The following is a 19,838-nucleotide window of genomic DNA, read 5'->3' on the forward strand; positions in this document are numbered from 1 at the left end:
GAGCAGCTATCAATCACATTAATTCCTAAGGTATCTTCTTTGGACACACACACACACACACACACACACACACACACACACACACACACACACACAATCACAATCATGCTATGCCTTGCACACACACCAATTGTTCCCATAAATCAGATAGCCAAGGCAAATAACTATACTCTCAGACTTAAAATGTGCACAGACATGGCAATATACACAAACACACAGCTCAGATCTTTCTTCCTCTGTCATTCTCGCCTCCCCTCGAGCAACACATCTGTTCTTATACTAAGTATACTTCCAGCCAGTCTAATTTAGTACACTTCAAGTGTGTTAATGATTAGTTATCTTGAAGTGAGCTATTTTGAAACAACTAATTTTGTTCTATTTTAGTTGTAATTAAATTGTAGTAAAGTAAAGTGTAAGTGTATTTAGTGTACTTTTGTGTACTTTTGTTGTATATACTTTAAGTATATAGGGACTAATCACATGCTTGATAAGTGATATTAAAGTGTAGCCTACTTAGTGTACTTTATTTGTGTGAGTAGGCTACATTACAAATTCATTGCGAGTGTCTTCGAAACATATACAAGCAATAGCCTATACCCTAAGTGTATATATATATATATATATATATAGCCTATATATATATATATATATAGCCTATATATATATATATATATATATATATATACACTATATATATATAGCCTATATTTTTTAAAGATTTATTTTTGGCGTTTTTGCCTTTTATTAGGATAGGACAGTTGCTAGACAGGAAGTGGGGTGGTGAAGAGAGAAGGGGGACGGGATCGGGAAAGGAACTCGGGTTGCCCGAAGCACAACGGCGATACATGTCGGCGCACTTGCCCAAGAGGCTGTCGGCATCGCCCATAAGTGCATACTAACTGCACACTTCAATAACAAATGCACATCAATAGACAAATAATACTTAGCTATACTTTGTACAAAATACTATTGTATACCTTAATGTATTTTGATACTTTCAATGCATTGTTACAATGATCATTTCCAGCACATAGTTAAAATATACCTAAAATATATTTTTTAAAAAGTGCAAATAAATACACTTTTAAAAATTAAACGGAATTTTCACTTCAAGTATATAGCTATATTTTTCTAAAATATATTTTTTGAAAATATACTAAAGTACAATTATTTTAAAGTGTGTTAAAAGTTGTATATTGTGCAAATAGGTAAAAGCTTGATGCTAATATATAATATATTTACTGTAAAGATAGTATCATTTTTGTTAGTATATTTGCAATGTACTATTGAAAAAGGGAATGTATTTCAAATACAATAAATTATACTTTTTTTCCATTAGGGTTACTTTGGGAGTATAATACTTGTTTCCCAAAGTGCCTTTGTTTTGGAAATATTACATTTGATGTGATTCTGTCTGCGTACTCATAGCCTATACCTGCTTTGCCTTAAATATGATAAACTAGTAAAGCTCTTACAAATCCTGCAAACTCAACATTGAACTCTGGGATACATTTGATCTACTGTAGCTGTTTAGGTGAAACTAACATCATCACACAATATTCATTAAAAAATGCACAAGTACAAGAGAACTGTAAAAATATTTTTTGAAGTATATGTAGTAGTTTTATTCTTCCACTAGGTGGCAGTAATTCATTAAATTGAGTGCCTTCAAATGGCCCCAGAAATTACTCCTAGGAGAAGATGTGCTCATGTTTTGCAACATAGTTATAAACCGTAATATGAACACAGACACGTGCGGAAATTCATCTAATAAAAATATATTCCATCTTAAAAATGTTGTAAAAAGATAAAATGGAACATTGAAATAAATGTGAAATGTGAGATCTATAATTCCACCTTGAGGTTTAGTGGACCAACTGAAAACCTATATAACTGCAAAGATACTTTATGAAACTTTTATTCAGTTTCCCCCAAATATCCACTTGTTCATCCAAAAAAGTACAATGAATAAAGCCATACGGGTTGATTTGAAGGTCAAAGGCCTTTTAGATTGTCCAGGCCCACAGTTGTGGTATTCACAGTAAGCCATCATAGTGTATGGGGCCCTGAGCCAGGCATTGTTCATTCACAGATCACAGTTTTCATCTGAACACTGAGGCTGTTTACTGTCTCTGGGATAAATGCAAGGAATGTATGGCAGAGTTTACTAAATAATGTCGCTATGCCACCGCCTCCCTCGGAAAGCCCAGATCACATGATCGGAGATGCTTCTGTCTCTTCAACAGTGTTATTAGCAGGAAAAGCCATATTGGCATAGAGCCTTTTATTATGGGTTTCCTTCCTGATACTTACCAAGAGCGAGCTGTGTCCAAATAGTATAGAATTGTTATAATTAAATGGACTAAAGGGATTTTATGTAAATTCATCACAAACAAGAAATGTACAATAAAGTTGGTTATTGTTACTGAAAATGTGCAATTTTTTTTTAAGAAGATAGCATTCAAAAGATAGCATTTTTATGTTTTTCTTTTATGTTTTTTACTGAAATATTGTATAATATTTGATAATTAAATAAATATTTAGCAGAACGTTTTCTGTAATGCGTGGCGGTAGGGGATGGAATATACAGCAGTAGATAAATCATTATGTCAATGGAAAGTCCCCATAAAGCATGAAAACCCAGTGCATGTGTGTGTGTGTGTGTGTGTGTGTGTGTGTGTGTGTGTGTGTGTGTGTGTGTGTGTGTGTGTGTGTGTGTGTGTGTGTGTGTGTGTGTGTTGTATCCAAGCTACTGTCACAGTCTGCCAATTTATGAACTCACTATGCTGTCATTTTCATCTAGGGGGGGCAAGAAAATATCAATGGCCATAAAAGACTTCTCAATCCATCCCAATATTGCCCAGAGAGAAAGATTAGAACTCTTATAAAATGAGTTTTATCCAAATTTGATATTACAAACAAGAAGACGATTAAGCAACGAATTTTGAAATTTGATGGGAAGATTATTGGCATGGACATTTCAAATCTGGCCTGAAAATGTTCTAACAGACAAATTCTGGCTGATAACACAGGATACTGATATAGCTGTAGGGCCAAGAAGACTGCCAAGGTCAACACAGGCAAGAGAACACTTTATGAAAAACATATCAAAAACGACAGCTGGACATCATAACACTAATTTCAATTTAAGGCCTGATGAAAACGAGAAACAAAACGAAAACATAACGAGGCGAGTTTTCTGCTTGACATAAATCCATGGGAATCATTTCTGTTTCCAAAACAAATAAGGGCTGTGCGGGTTTACATCAACTCAATAAGTGTCACGTAGGGTTTCTGCGCCGTTTGTTTACAAACTCTTAAACTTTTTGACTTGACAGGGATTTTTCTGACGCTACGTCAACAGAGGTGGAATGCGCGCGTGCCAATAGATGTTAATAAGATAAGACAGACGCGCTGTTCAGAAGTGAGTCGCGCGGCTTCTAGTCGGAGGACGCTCACTGAAAACTTGCTTATGTGATGCCAGTTGTTTTATCCCACTAAAGAAGAGGAATATTTGTTAAAAGCAGCGAGGATTTATTTGTCCTCGTGCCTCCACTTTTTGCGCACCACATGGTCTAAACTTAGTTTTAATCGTGTCTCAGCGGTGCATTTAAAAAGTTTTCATGCTTTTCTCGATCATTGTTGGATATGATGCCAGTTCAAAGATTCGCCGACAAACCAAGGACACATCGTTGGAACAGTTTCAGGTAGATTTGACCCGTTTGTGGATCTAAATCCCTGGATGATGCTCTCAATGCAAAAACACGTCCTCTTGTTCATTTTTGTCCTCAATACGACTCCCATACCTCTGCAACTAAGGTAAGCTGAGGTGGCTTTATTCCTGCCTGCTAATAGGCTATTCTTGTTCTGTTTGTCTCATTGAGCTGCATGATTACGTTTTATGAAGACGAATGCAACAAGCAGCTTTTGTTCAAACTAAAACGTCCGTTTTGAATCAATTTGATCAAGTTATTTACACCAATAAACGTAAGAATGTATGACTGTGCATTCAGGTTCAACAGGCCTTTTTAAATAACAAGAGGCAATGAAGGATGTGGGAAAAATGGTTTATTAATGGGGAAAAAACTGTGTGGGTCATGACAGAAAGGATGAAAGGAGGGAGGAGAGTGTGTCAAGTGAAAGAGAAATAATGCTCTTGAGTGAATAAGAATCACATTGCAGTTTTTTTGTATAAAAAACAGAAAAATAAAAACATTCAAGAATTTCTCTTAATTTCTTTGTTGGAGAAGACACTCAAATACTATCAGTAGAAATTGGAAATATTTTGTCTGGATGTGTGTGAGTGTGTCTGTGCGGAAATTGATATATGTACATGTGCTCTAGCTATTCCCATTTCTTTTGCACCACAGGGTGGATGGCAACCCTTTAGTCATGGATCCCAATAGTATCTGCCGTAAGACTAGAACTTTGGGAAGCAGACATGCCGACCTGTGCCAGTCTCAGCCTGAGATCATTCAAGAAGTGGCAAAAGGTGCCCAGCTGGGCATACGAGAATGCCAACATCAGTTCCACAACCGTCGCTGGAACTGCACCAGCCAGAGCAGAAACCTGGCCAAGATCCTGCAACAAGGTGAGGAACACAGGTGGAGCGAGTGTAAGGCTGGGGTTATGGCCTTCCCTTGGCCACGGGTCAAAAATGAACAGGGGCTTTGGCCAAATTCACCAGCACATTTAAACTAATATGGTAATAAAGTTAAACTTTTATGCACACTATCCGATTATCCATTCAGAATTAGAAGAAAACGTACGTTTTGCTGCATTAGGTATGGATAAGGCAGGCTATTTATTCGAACTGGCTGCCACGCCAAATCACGCATATGCTTGCCTGTTCAAATTTTAACATAATTTTAACAAATGTGAACATAACCACTTTAATAACAAGAGCGTTTATGCTGGAATGTGTAGGTTGTTGATAGGCGACACGTAACTATTTCATGACATTCTATTTAAATGTTTTTAAAGAGGGATCACATTCCTTAGAATTGGTTCACCATGCACCTATGGTGAGGAACAAAATAAAAAAAGCTTCTCATGATATATATGTATACATTTGGAAACTCAAGAAACTCAAAAAGAAGATAAAATGGATGCAGTCAGCCCAACTGATTAGCAATAACCTTGTTCAACAAAACTAGTGTTGCAGATCGTGCTCCAATTGGCTTCTATTTGTAATTATCATTTGCATAATAGGAGTTCCTTTTTTTTTCCTTCCTATGTTTAATTCCTATGGGTCATAATTCCCCAGAACATCATTTCGATCCCCCATTGGGTTGAAAATGTAGTTTTGAGCAAAAAGCACACAAATTTCCCATTAATCAAATACGTATTTCCCAGAAAGACAGTTGTTGTTGTTTTTTGGCTGGGACTTTTTGACATGTCAAACGATGCTTGTGCAGACTTAGTTGATTGCTTAGTCATTGCTGAGTTCGATTTGGCATGTTTGTACATTTGAAAGGAATTTTCTGGCAATCATGGCTCTAAGAGTAGAGGAATGCTTCATTAACACATGTAGTTAGCCACATGGCCGTTAGAGGGCATGATTGTACTATGTCAATTTGAACATGAAAATGGTTAGGCCTACATGACACATAACATAATTGAAGAAAAAAGCAGCAGAGCTAAAGCTTTTATTAGTAGCTTGGACCTTGCAGTGCATATGTTTAAATGAGAGTGAGATGAGGATTACTCTTTTTTTTAATCCAAACATGACATGCCGATTGCCAAAGCTCAGCAATTTATAAGTTTGACTTGTTTACATGTAAATTTGATACCAAGAGTGAGTGTGTCTTGGAGGAATCCTTTACACTGAGGGGAAAAATTCTCTTTTGGCAGTTCGTGGTGTATTGAGGCAGGTCTAGACAACGGAGATGTGTGAGGAATGTGAATCTGCTAAATGAGTTATTGTTAATGTGGCAATTCCTTAGATTTTTACATGATCTTCTTAGAAGTGGGATGGGCTGTTACTCTGAAACAAGAGGTTAGATAGAGATCATAATCAAACGCATAGCATGATCCACACGACACAATGCACTTTTTCAGATGTAAGGTTTTGTATTTGGACAAACTGTAGATTTTTCCTCATTGAGTTAAGGTTCTATGAACTGTTCTCTAGATATCCGGGAAACTGCATTTTTGTATGCCATCACAGCTGCTGGGGTGATGCATGCAGTAACACAAGCCTGCAGCCAGGGGGCGCTGCCACAGTGCGGCTGTGTGACCCTTCAGAGTTCCTCTCAAACTCACCAGGACTTCCAGCCAGAGGAGGTACCTATCCAGGCTTCACCTGTCCAAAATGGGCGCTGGGAATGGGGGGGCTGTGGAGATGATGTGGACTTTGGCAATGAGAAGTCTCGTCAGTTCATGGACACCAGGCAGAGAAAAGGCAAAAGTGACATCAGGACCCTTATTGACCTGCACAACAATGAGGCAGGAAGACTGGTACGTTTATATTTCTGGGTTTGGAATAGCATGGTACATAGGAGATCGTAGTAAATATATTTTTTGCATTCCCCTTGCTTTAGAAAAAGAAAAAAATACACTATTGGGTTTCCATAACTTTCTAAGAGTTTAAAAAACTACAGGGAGATGTATGGACTGCACTGCAGCAGTCAGAAGAGAGAAATTTGTCAAATCTACATTCCCTCAACAACTGAAGTGTTTCCTCTTTTTTAATTTTTTATTATTTATTTAATTGCACCATAAATTGAAAATTCTTTTTTATGCAATATTGCAATATTTATAATAAATGATTTATCCTTGCACATCATTATTTTATTTTATTTATATACTTTAATCAAAGTAAACCTTTCTTCTCTTCTCTGATGATGTTTACAGGCGCGAGAACGGGACGACCTGTCACTTTTTAAGATATGCATCATATATACAATCACCTAAAGGATTATTAGGAACACCTGTTCAATTTCTCATTAATGCAATTATCTAATCAACCAATCACATGGCAGTTGCTTCAATGCATTTAGGGGTGTGGTCCTGGTCAAGACAATCTCCTGAACTCCAAACTGAATGTCAGAATGGGAAAGAAAGGTGATTTAAGCAATTTTGAGCGTGGCATGGTTGTTGGTGCCAGACGGGCCGGTCTGAGTATTTCACAATCTGCTCAGTTACTGGGATTTTCACGCACAACCATTTCTAGGGTTTACAAAGAATGGTGTGAAAAGGGAAAAACATCCAGTATGCGGCAGTCCTGTGGGCGAAAATGCCTTGTTGATGCTAGAGGTCCGAGGAGAATGGGCCGACTGATTCAAGCTGATGGAAGAGCAACTTTGACTGAAATAACCACTCGTTACAACCGAGGTGTGGAGAAAAGCATTTGTGAAGCCACAACACGCACAACCTTGAGGCGGATGGGCTACAACAGCAGAAGACCCCACCGGGTACCACTCATCTCCACTACAAATAGGAAAAAGAGGCTACAATTTGCAAGAGCTCACCAAAATTGGACAGTTGAAGACAGGATTTGGCGTAAACAGAATGAGAACATGGATCCATCATGCCTTGTTACCACTGTGCAGGCTGGTGGTGGTGTAATGGTGTGGGGGATGTTTTCTTGGCACACTTTAGGCCCCTTAGTGTCAATTGGGCATCGTTTAAATGCCACGGCCTACCTGAGCATTGTTTCTGCTGTTATCCTCTGATGGCTACTTCCAGGAGGATAATGCAGCATGTCACAAAGCTCGAATCATTTCAAATTGGTTTCTTGAACATGACAATGAGTTCACTGTACTAAAATGGCCCCCACAGTCACCAGATCTCAACCCAATAGAGCATCTTTGGGATGTGGTGGAACGGGAGCTTCGTGCCCTGGATGTGCATCCCACAAATCTCCTTCAACTGCAAGATGCTATCCTATCAATATGGGCCAACATTTCTAAAGAATGCTTTCAGCACCTTGTTGAATCAATGCCACGTAGAATTAAGGCAGTTCTGAAGGCGAAAGGGGGTCAAACACAGTATTAGTATGGTGTTCTTAATAATCCTTTAGGTGAGTGTATAAAACATCATATGTTTTGTACAACAACAAAAAACACCAGAAAAATTTATAAAACCCAACATTTCTGCAGCCGGTAATGTTCCTCACATCAACACTGTCAAGCAAAAGTACTTTTTAAACATTAAAATGATTTCTTTTACTGTAATATTTTTATATGGGGAGTGTTGTTTGCGTTTAGATAAACTGAAGGAACCAGGTTTAAAGCAGAAACCAAGATATTTGATTAGACCAATACAAAAAATACATGTTTAACTTTTTCTTGAACTAAATTAAATCAGGATTAAACTAAATTCAGCTGAACAATGACACTTTTGTTTTTGTTGAGCTGCTTTACAGTTGAAATTGAATTTGTTTAATAATTGAGGAATTTTGCAAAATGTATTTTTTTCTGTTTTTTACTGTGAAGCTGCTTTTGAAACAATCTGTATTGTATAAAGCGCTATACTTGACCATTAACTAAACATGTCTAATCATACTCTGGCATGAAACAGAAGTTGCCATAGTCTTTTCTGATCTATTATGATATATATCGGCTGCTTGAACAAGAAAAAAATGTAGCCCGGGACTTGATTTTGTCTATCGGGAGTTGATTGGATGGTTGTGAAATGCAATTGCTGTGATGTCATGTGAGTGACAGGTAGCCCCGCCCTCACGCCAGTAAACACCTCATCAGTGAAGAGAAGAGATGTCACTGCAAGAGGGAGGGGAAGTTATTTTGATTAAAGATTACAAGGGCACATGGATAAAAAAAAGATGTCCACGGATAAATCATTTATTATAAATGCTGCAATTTTCCATACAAAACAAACAATTGTCAGTTTTGATTTTATGGTGACTTTAACTTAAGAGACTGCATGAAATGCTGGACAGATGCACGCATGAAGAAAGAAATCACTTTATCACTTTTCTGTCTTGTCATGTGTGTGCACAGGCCATACAGATACAGATGCGAACAGAGTGTAAATGTCATGGCCTTTCTGGTTCCTGCACTCTTCGCAGCTGCTGGAGGAAGATGCCTCTCTTCCGTCAGGTCGGCGACTATCTCATGCAGAGCTTCCATACGGCCGTCCGCGTGATGGGTGGGAATGACGGGAAATCGCTTGTCCCCATCGATCCGGATAACCCTCCCCTAGATGCAACCGTCCTCATTTATTCAGCTGAGTCACCTGATTTCTGTCAGGCCAATCAAAGGACCGGTACAGAAGGCACACAGGGCCGTGTGTGTAACAGCACAGAGACAGGCCCGGGAGGCTGTGACAGCCTGTGCTGTGGTAATGGATTTGCAGATTACACACTGGAACACGAGGAAAACTGTCTGTGTCGGTTTCACTGGTGCTGTGAGGTTCAGTGCCAGAGATGTTCTGTGAGACAGGACGTCAGCCTCTGCTTGTGAAGTCCACTCGAGGAGATTGCATCTGTGATAGTCCTCTTTGAGCTAGACGGGCACATTTGTTTTCTCTCCTATGCAGAGGAGCATCCTCTGTGCAGAAGGAAGCAGTGACGTGTGAAAACAAGTCCGCTGGTTATTGCAAACAAGACTGAGCATTATCTAAAAGTCAGGTGGGAGTCTGGGATTGTATGTCTGCTTTCGAAAACAAGCACATGTCATGCTGCCACCTGCTGGTCCTTTATTAAGAGAAATAAGTGTATACAGAAATAATTGATTTTCTCCAGTGTTTTCAGAACAATACCTGGGAATAGACTGAGCTTGAAATTTGAGACAAAAACATCCTCTTATAAACTTTAGCCACATCAAATATCTGTGGCTTGTGGTCATTTTCTTGGTATTTGAAAATGAACCAATTTCAGCACTGTCCAAGGTGCTGAATCCCTGACTGATTTGTTGTCTGGCAAACCTAAAGATACAGTCAGTACCCAACTGATTTAGAACATTTATTGGTTTAATTATGAATCATTTGTCTATAATTTGACATTTTCCAGCAATTTCTCTTTTTCCTGTCCATGCTTTTAATGAGCATTTGTTTGTTGCAAGACACTGAAAGGTCACCTCAAAAATGTGCTCCATGCGGTAACATCTAAATTAATAATTCATTTTACCCATCAAAATGTTATTTAACATTAGTGAATCAACCTAAATATATTAGGTTACACCAACAAAACTAAATTTAAGGTTATGATCAATGGAATATCGTTCCTTGTTATAATCACTCTGACATGTTTGTAGAGCCGTCTATAAGGATGCCAGTAGACGTGGATGTATGAACACTTTTCCAACTTTATTTACGCCTCATATTCTCCGGTCTTATACATGCGACTCACACACGTACAATGTGTGTGTGCGGGTGTCGCCTTCTGACGTCTTCACAGAATCAATAAAATGCTTATACATTACAATCAGGTAGCTTTGTAACGTTTTCAGGTTTACCATATTTTACAGCGCAACTCTAAACATAATACACAACGCTAATGTTTTAAGACGCTGTTTTATGTTTGTCTAAAAATGAATGTCCACAAGGTGGAGCATAAGCATATGAGCATAAGAATCAGTGCTGCTCAAATGTCTGAGGCTACTGTCTGTAAGTAATGCACCATGTACCACTAGGGGTTTAAATGACCCTTTATTTGTGTTATGGTATCTATTTAAAAAGTATGAATGATCTAAATCATTGAAATTGTTTATTTTGAAGTGACAGTGTCCAATACAATTGCAAATACACAATTAAGAAAAACTTGCTATCATCTGTTTTCCCCTATTTTCTTGTTTTATCTGTCTCTTTGCTTGACCGTTCTACCAGCTGTGAGACATATATTGGGAATTGGTTGTGTGTCTGTGTCTGTCAGAGAGATGTACCCTGCAAGCTGACAGGTTGAACACATGCATATAATTATGAGGTACACTTTTTTTCTATTGCTGGTAAAAATCCAGGAATACTCTCTGGACCCCTTGTATAAAAATAGAAATCTGAAAGAGACTGTCTAACCCACATACAGACTCATATAAGATGTGAGCAGATGTATTTCAAGCTTCTCTGGTTGGTGAAAGCAGACATCAGTCCTTTCACTTCGGATCAGGATTGGCAGATGGGGAGGCTTATCCCGGTTTACAGGTCTGTACCTTTAGTTTTTTTTGCCCGGCTACACATTACAAGTCCTGCCCATTGCTCCCGCTGTCTGAGGCTGCGCGCGCAGTGGGATGCAGAAGGAGTGGCGGAGCGCGCGCGTGTGACTGAAGCTAGCATCGATTATTACATAGGTACTGTAACCTGATCAACTCAACAGCTGTTTTCCCCACTGTATACCCAGTGGTCACGCGAAACGTAAATGGACGTGAACCTGTGACTCTGAATTCGCACCTCCCCGAGGCACTCAACGGGACGAAAGGCGAGACAGCGCATTCCGAAGGGCCGGTGGGTGTTGGTCGACAGTTGAAAAGATGGGCACGGTGCTCTCTATTTCTCCCACATCCAGAAAAGGAGGGATTCTGGATGAGAAGACGGATGGAGCTAGCGGTAAGACGGAGAAGAGCCTCAAGCGCCATTCGATGCTGATATCGGCTCTGACGTGGAAGCGGTTAGTCGCTGCCTCGGCCAAGAAGAAGAGTGCCAAGAAAGTGAACCCGAACCCACCCGTTTCTCAAATCAGTAACCCCGTAGACCAGCTAAACACCGAAAATCTTAAGAAATCTCAATCAGGCTCCGAGCGCAAGACGAAATCTGGGCCACTTGCAGTGCCAGTCCCTACTGTACCGGATAAAAGCCTTCGATCCAATCAAACCCAGAATGCATCCCAGAATGGAAAGCAGCTCCTTTCGGTCCAACGGCAACCGAGCAGTCGCTCCATCATCTCCCCTAGACGAGTCATCGTGCAAGCCTCCACAGGAGAGCTCCTTCGCTGCCTGAGCGAGTTCATGTGCAGGAGGTGCTACAAACTCAAAGAGCTGAGCCAAAACGAGATCATCCTGTGGTTCCGAAACGTCGACCGATCACTGCTCATCCAAGGTTGGCAAGACCAGGGTTTCATCACTCCTGCCAACTTGGTGTTCGTTTACCTGCTCTGCCGGGAGGCGGTTACCGAGGATATTTCCAGCGAGTATGAGCTGCAGGCCACCTTTCTCACCTGCCTGTACCTGGCTTATTCTTACATGGGCAACGAGATCTCGTACCCGCTCAAGCCCTTCCTGGTGGAGACCAACAAGGAGGTGTTCTGGGAGCGCTCCCTGCGGATCATTGATAAAATGAGTGCCAAAATGCTGCAGATCAACTCCGACCCGCATTTCTTCACCGAGGTCTTCCAAGACCTCAAGAACGAGGGTGGCTCGAGCGATACGAACGGAAGATGGAATAATAATCTGGACCGCTAAATTAGGCTTGTGTTAAAAGGAGAGAGAAGCTCTCTGATACCTCTCCACACCCTTCCTTCAAGGGTGAAATGAATGTAAGGCCCGACTGCTGAAGGCGCAAAGAGTGTTTCACTCTATTGCTGGTTTGTGGAAACGGACAGGGGGATTTCGCCTCACCTCCATGAGAGGGGGTTTACGTTATCACATGTGTAAAATAGGCTACAACCTTCATGACCCAGTGAATGTCACGAGCGCGATCTGGGGTTTCTTCATAGTTTACTTAATGCATGCTTAAAGAATTCTACTCGTATCATCATTGTGGTTTTTGAAGAAAAATAATAATAACGAGCTGTTGGTGCCGAGCTAAAAACGAGAGATGTAAATTATTAGCTTGTGCGTCAATGCTGGGGTCTTATTTTTCTATTAGTTTCAGAAACGATGTTGTCACCGACGCTGAGCTGTCCGGGGTGCTGGCCTGCAACAGACACTCTCCTCCTGTCTCCTGTGGCGCCTGATGCTGTCTGAACGTTGAATGTACTGTTTTACAACAAAACGATTCTCTACAGTCATATGTGCCAATTGTCATAGTATAAAACTTAATGTTTTATATTGTATATTTGAAAATATATGAATACAAATACCCCCAGACTCTCTGCCGCTTCTTTATTGTTTTGATGGTGAAAAGGGGACAGTCACATTGGGTCGTGATTAAAGTGTCCTTTTTGATGCGTTTTTAATATGGGCATAAATGATCAAGGTTTTGCTGACTTTGACAGGCGCTGGCGTAATATCGCATGCAGATATAGACCACAGGCTAGTTTGATTTAATTGAAAATGTTTTGCATTTCCTTTTTTAACCTTTTAACAAAACTCGAGTTTGATTTATTTGAAAATGCTTTGCATTTCCTTTTTTAACCTTTTAACAAAACTCGACCATTGGTAAAAGTTGAATTTCAATCATGCACGAGAATGAGCAACAGTGTAGGGTTTACGTCATTCCTGTGCAGGCAAATGACTGCAGCTTGAGCAAGATAATCAGTCGGATAAGGAGCGCGTGCTGTAACAACATAATTCAATGCACTCCCTGAATTCAGGCTTTTCAATATTTGTATAGGTGCTAAATCGTTTTATTTGAGTCTGGACAACAAACTCTTACATTTAATCAATTGTTCGTGACTAAGTTCTGTGTATAAATATGTATCGGCCCTTTTTGTATTTAAGAGGGGTCGCTAGCCGTGGTGCTGAAACTCGCCTTCAGTTTCCGCGTTAGTTAGGTTAATAGACCTATATAGATGTAAACTATGTACTTCCATATCTATAAAATATGGGGGACCTTGAACTCGGTCGATTATCTTACAAACGACTCTCACAAATCACGTTTCAGAGGTTACAGTAAATTGAAAATCAATATTCTACCAGTTTACTTGGTCTTACAGTACAAACATTTGGCTGTCACCTGAAAACATCAAACGTCATATATGATTTGATTACCTCGGTAATAAAATGTTTAGTTTAAAATGCATTCGTATGCTCGCGCGCTGTGTGTGTGTGTGTGTGTGTGTGTCCCCATGAGGAAAACAGCTTATAAATCATACTAACTTAAGTTTTTTGAAAATCTAAAAAGTTTTCTGTGATGGTTTAGGGGTATTGTGTAAGGGGACAGAATATACAGTTTGTTGGCCTACAGTAGAAAAAGCATTATGTCAATGGAAAGTCCACACAAAACAGAAAACACAACGTGTGTGTGTGTGTGTGTGTGTGTGTGTGTGTGTGTGTGTGTGTGACACGGCTGGACACAGTCCACTGACATTGCTCACTTTCTCCTGTACAGGTAGTCCTCAAGAGAAACGTCTTCATTGTGAAAATGGCCTCAGGGGTGCATGAGTCATTGAGAGAGTAAGAAGCAGCTGGTTTGAAACGAGAGAACCCCCAGAATTTGTGAATAAAGCACGTGGTTCGGGAGTTCGAACATTTGATTGGCTGGATTTTGGTGCAGTCTGATAGAAGTGTCATTGTGACGGAAGGCTGCAGAACCGGCCGCGTGTCGGACATAGGAATTCTGCGGGCGCATTCCGCTCTCTATGGCAACGACTATATTAGTAAAGGGGTTTGATCCAGATCGAGCGTGGGATGAGAAAAGCTATATCGCGTACAATATCTGTCTCTATACAGTATGAAACCGGACGCCCAAAGTTAAATGATTAGATACAATATATGTCCGTAAACGTATAGCACCTTATTACTGATGTGCACGGATTTGCACAGATGCCCCAATATTCAATCAATGTTCTAGACTAGAGAGTGAATTAGGAGAGGTTGCAAAGTCAGATATGAATGCTAATGAGCTGAGCCGTATAGCCCTTAAAGCGATATGCAATGAAGAAATGCACCAGCAAGCATGAATTAGGCATTGTTCTTGAATTAACCTTCAATGTGAAGATCATTCTTGTTAAATACGCCGTTTATGTAAGTGTATATACTCTTGTCTGCTGGATACGGATGCAGCCGTAGGAATGCGGTTGCCGTGGAAACGCCAGCAGCTGGAAGCGAGATCCAAGGACCACAGAAAGGATGAAGCAGACAATCAATAATTTACAATATTTCTTTCGGCTTTCTATTTTACTGAAGATGACTGTCAAACCTTTGGTGGGAATGTGGGATTAGTCCCTGGCGAATGCCAAAGGCTATTCTCTCAGAAATTGAGTTCTTTTTTGGTCGTTTTTGAATCGTCTTAAAGTGAATCGACAGAAGCCTAATTTACCTGCTGCTAAATTATGAGATCATTTTAAAAATATCTATATGGAAATTTTATCATGATATCGATATCGAAAATGGGGCCAGTGAAAATGCTAAGTGGCTAGTAACATTGGAAAACCACAAGCCACAGTGGCTGGTGAGCAAAAAAGTTCATGTCAAGCCCTGCTTTCAACCATTCATGATTCCACTGAAACACAAAATAAATGGATGCAGTTCAGACTACTTACCTGTAGGTTATTATATGATATGATACAGTTTTTGTCAGAGAGATTTTATTAAACTAAAGGTTAAAAAAGCGTATTAATTTTGGATTAATGTTCTTCACCTCAATATTCAGCAAATAAAGCACATTAAATGGTACATTGGTATATTAGTCAAAGGATGGAATGATAACTTCTGAAGCATAACAACTCAATAAAAATAGAAGCAACTTCAAACTTAATTTTCCTGGACTTAGGATGTTGTTTTTATTTTGTAAAGAGGTCAGGAAGGTCTTTCTCTTTTTATCAAGACACAAGTAAACATTGAAAAATTTAGATATAAACACATTGGCAAAATGTATTCATATAACACAGTTGATCTAAGTATCATATATACATATCATATACCATCCCTCTTAACCAATATCAGTTTATTTAATAGGTAATCAACACTAGCGATAGTCTGTTTAAATTTGTACTTTATCCACGAGGGGGCTTATGTCATTCTGTACTACAGGCTATATTGGTATGGGCTAATCTTGGTTATGAGATTATTTTATTCTCCCTGTGCATGCAGTTATAGCCCCTCTGAGACACTCAGCTGAATTCGGAAGACATAATCCACAGCTAGTATGAAAATAACAAAGGGGCCAAGACATAAAACAGTCACAAAAACCACAAAAAAAAAAACCACAAAAAAAAAAAAAAACAGAACTAAACTAAACTAAACTAAAATGATATGACATTATATGATATTATTAGATACAAATGCCATCAAATTGTGAAATAACAAAATTGGTTACACTTTATTTTGATGCTCCCTTTAACAATGTTGCACCTACATGTCTACTAACTCTCATTAGAGTATTAGTAGACTAGAGTATTAGTTATGGTTAGAATAAGTTGACTTGTGGTTGCAAAGTTATAGTCAACAGCATGTTCAAAAGGGACCATCAAAATAAAGTGTTACAACAAAATGTGTTCAAGCAGTCAGACAGCGCAATAGTCTTGCATTTAAACATTTAGTATAACTATGTTTAAATGTAAGAGCTACTGTTCATATGCTTGGAGTTGGTAAGAGATTTGGCAACACTTTATTTCAATAGTCCACTTTAGACATTCTACTAACAATAAGTAACTTTGCAACTACATGTCAACTTAGAGTATTAGTAGACTGTCTGCAACACGGTCCCCAACAGACATTCTACTGACTATAAGTATAACTTTGCAAGTTCATATCAACTTATTCTACTAACCATGACCATAACCTAACATAACAATCTACTAATAATGACCTTAGTTGACATGTAGTAGCAAATTAATAAAAGTTAGTTGACATGTAGCTGCAAAGTTATTTATAGTTAGTAGAATGTCTAAGTGGACTATCGAAATAAAGTGTAACCAGAGATTTGTTTATGCTTTTGAAAGAAATATCTTATGCTCACCCAGACTCCATTAATGCAGTGTAAAAATGTTAAAATGTCAAAATGCAGTAACCGGCAATATTGTGAAATATCATTACAATTTACAATTTATTATTGATAGCAAATCGAAATTTCCTGTTACATTTGAACAATTTATTGTGCCCTTGCTAAATAAAAATATTAATTTATTTGTGTGTGTGTTTATTTAAATAAACCCTTAGTCCCTTGTATTTAAATAGACACTTGTACAGTATATTTTTGAGTATTTAGTTGAGTACTGAGTTCAGTTGTGCTGAGATCTATCCATCTTTTTGACAGTGGTTTATTTGCAAGCTTTTATTACTGTAACAACCTATTGTTATGATACAATGGTTCATGCTAAATAAGCATTGATGCAATGATGTATTTTCTTTGCAACAGTAATTTTCGTCCCTTGACACAACATTCATGAAACTTTGCCAAGGACTTCCAACGAAAACAACTCGCCCACACAATGGTTACATAATGTGAACGAGGGGGAGTCATCAATGAAGCTTTTGATGATTTCATATAAACATGAATGATGATTAAGATTGGATCAGAAGACTGACTTGAATCAATAGTTATCATTACAGATCAGCTACTTTGGAAACTTTTTGGTTGGTGTACTATAGTGCCATTGATCATGTCAGTGATACCTAAGCATGCTCTCATCTTACATTGCACATTTTTCACTTCAAATCTGCAATGACAGTTTGTTGTCTCTAACCTGGCTGATACTCCTTATCACATTCAAAGCATGCCGTGGTCTTGCCCCCAACTATATTTCTGATCTCATCCATACCTACTCCCCAGTTCCCACACTTATCTTTTTTAACGTATCCCTTATTTTCTGAAAGACGCTATATAAAATAAACGTATTATTATTATTATTATTACCTGTTCTCTTAATTTTTGCACCAAATTCTGTTATGTTTCCCCTCATGACAAATGACACCATCCGTGCATTTTGTTCTTCCTTGTGGCCTTTCAGATCCCAGGAGAACATTCCTGATGAGACTCAATGGGGATTAAGCTTGTTCCACACACCTGGCACAATTATGAATAAAGTCTCAGAGCTGAGAGATATATTTATATAAGCCCTGAATATAAGCTCATTCAGCACCTTCAGGATTCAGCTTGTATGTACAGGGCAAGTCAGGGCAGGGCAGGGCAGCGTGTTACATGTGTGCATTTTGTGTGAGCTTATCAAGGTTCATAAGGTTCAGGTTGAGGTACATTTCTTTTTGCTGTGTTTACAGAATTTTATAAAGTAAACATTCAAATAACTTTTATATTGTTAGTAATATAGATGAATCCTTACTGGACTGAAGCAACTTAGGTTTACTTGATTATCCAGACATAATTTTTTTAGAAAAATCATGACAAAATGTGTGTATCAGATATGATCAGGCTTTTGAAGATAATTTATTTGTACATTTCTCAATCGTCATTGTATTGCATTACATTTTGCCCCCCACAATAAAAACTACAGAGATTTGATCATGAAACGAAGCATTTAAATATCATCTTACCACGAGGCTTTATGCTATGAAATAAGAAGGGAAAACAGGTATACCTTCTTATCTATTTTGGACCACTATTTTTGGGAAATATAAAAAGGATGCACTTATCAATTATATTATCAATTAAATATCCTCAATTATAAAAACTGTATATATTACAGTAGGGCTATATTATTTCATATTATTTTATACTATGTTATAGTGTATTATATTATATTATATTATATTATATTATATTATATTATATTATATTATATTATATTATATTATATTATATTATATTATATTATATTATATTATATTATATTATAAATATAGCTGCATTGCTCAATGTCAATTGGTATGTGAAGGACAGACTGACACAATCACAACAAGGACTGATTTGTGTGGGGTCATCACTTCCTGTACCTTTTAGAACATCATTGCCAGAGTGTTGCCATGGTAGCCAGTAGTGGCAGTAACAGCCTGAAAGAAAGAGTGAGAGATGCTGGCAGCTGGAAAGGAGTGGGAAGAAAGAGGAACGTCTGGTACTGTTCAGAACACCGAATAGAACAGAAAGTAAAATGAGAACATAAATGGGGACAATATAATGATGGGTGCAAATCTGAGTAAAAAAAAAATATACAACTGTTTACTATTGTAATATATTTTAAAATGTATTATTGATGGCAAAGCTGAATTTTCAATATCATTACTGTCATCAGTGTCACATGATCCTTCAGAAATCATTCTAATATGCTGGTTTTGTGCTCAAGAAACATTTCTTATTATTAGCACTGTTGAAAACATTGAAAACATTATTATTTTTGTGGAAACTGATACATTTTTCAGGATTCTTTGATGAATAGAAATTAAAAAAAATTTATTTGAAATTATCTGTCTATTTTGTATATTTAGATAGATAGACAGACAGACAGACAGACAGACAGACAGACAGACAGACAGACAGACAGACAGACAGGTAGATAGATAGATAGATAGATAGATAGACAGATAGATAGATAGATAGATAGATAGATAGATAGATAGATAGATAGATAGATAGATAGATAGATAGATAGATAGATAGATAGATAGATAGATAGATAGATAGATAGATAGATAGATAGATAGATAGATAGATAGATAGATAGATAGATAGATATTTAAATCAACCCATGTGTATTTGAGTATATTGACAGAGCTGAACTTGGATGTATTTAGAACACAGAATAGAACAAGAACAAGAGTGTGGACAATATAATGATGGATGTACAGCAGAGGAGATGTACATCTCGGGCATGTGATTTTTGGGGGCGGTGGGTGATGGGCATGACAGGTTGATAGTAAGAGGGTGATTCGAGTTGTTTACACCTGATTAAACTCTCCTGATGAAGAGACTTGAGTAATGGCTGCTATAATTAGCATAGCAACAGGTGCAGTGTTACTTCAAAAAAGTGCAGTGGCCTCATTCAAGTCTAAACCAGGTCAACGAGTCTGCATCAGCATCATTAGAAGTCACCCATTAGTTAGGCTACATCCGTGCCGCGAGATGTTTCAAAAGTGGTGGGGACAATATCGACCCTGGCAAAAAGTGGTAGG

At 38.3% G+C, this 19,838-nt stretch overlaps 2 protein-coding genes across 3 annotated transcripts; both read left to right on the forward strand.

The window, feature by feature from the left end:
- Positions 1–2,967: 2,967 nt before the first annotated feature.
- wnt6a (wingless-type MMTV integration site family, member 6a) lies at positions 2,968–10,656 on the forward strand. 2 transcript variants are annotated; one of them, XM_056267046.1, is made up of 4 exons: positions 2,968–3,819; positions 4,371–4,591; positions 6,170–6,459; positions 8,964–10,656. In XM_056267046.1, the coding sequence occupies exons 1-4, from the start codon at positions 3,743–3,745 to the stop codon at positions 9,423–9,425; spliced, it is 1,050 nt and encodes a 349-aa protein (XP_056123021.1). In that variant the 5' UTR covers positions 2,968–3,742; the 3' UTR covers positions 9,426–10,656. The 2 variants fall into 2 exon arrangements, with proteins under 2 accessions (XP_056123021.1, XP_056123020.1); XM_056267045.1 differs by having other exon boundaries at positions 2,969–3,819; positions 6,134–6,459.
- Positions 10,657–10,988: 332 nt separating this feature from the next.
- On the forward strand, positions 10,989–12,983 carry cdk5r2a (cyclin dependent kinase 5, regulatory subunit 2a (p39)). The gene has a single exon (XM_056267028.1). The coding sequence runs from the start codon at positions 11,427–11,429 to the stop codon at positions 12,351–12,353; it is 927 nt and encodes a 308-aa protein (XP_056123003.1). The 5' UTR covers positions 10,989–11,426; the 3' UTR covers positions 12,354–12,983.
- The last annotated feature ends 6,855 nt before the right edge of the window (positions 12,984–19,838 follow it).

The sequence above is a fragment of the Rhinichthys klamathensis genome, unplaced genomic scaffold, assembly GCF_029890125.1.
Source record: "Rhinichthys klamathensis goyatoka isolate OS25496 unplaced genomic scaffold, OSU_Roscu_1.1 h1tg000254l_1, whole genome shotgun sequence".
Classification (NCBI taxonomy): Eukaryota; Metazoa; Chordata; class Actinopteri; order Cypriniformes; family Leuciscidae; genus Rhinichthys; species Rhinichthys klamathensis.

Coding starts and splice junctions, on each gene's coding strand:
- wnt6a (XM_056267045.1), top strand. CDS start 3,743: ATGATGCTCTCAATGCAAAAACACGTCCTCTTGTTCATTTTTGTCCTC. Junction 3,820..4,370: donor CCCATACCTCTGCAACTAAG/GTAAGCTGAGGT, acceptor TTTGCACCACAG/GGTGGATGGCAACCCTTTAG. Junction 6,460..8,963: donor ACAATGAGGCAGGAAGACTG/GTACGTTTATAT, acceptor GTGTGTGCACAG/GCCATACAGATACAGATGCG.
- cdk5r2a (XM_056267028.1), top strand. CDS start 11,427: ATGGGCACGGTGCTCTCTATTTCTCCCACATCCAGAAAAGGAGGGATT.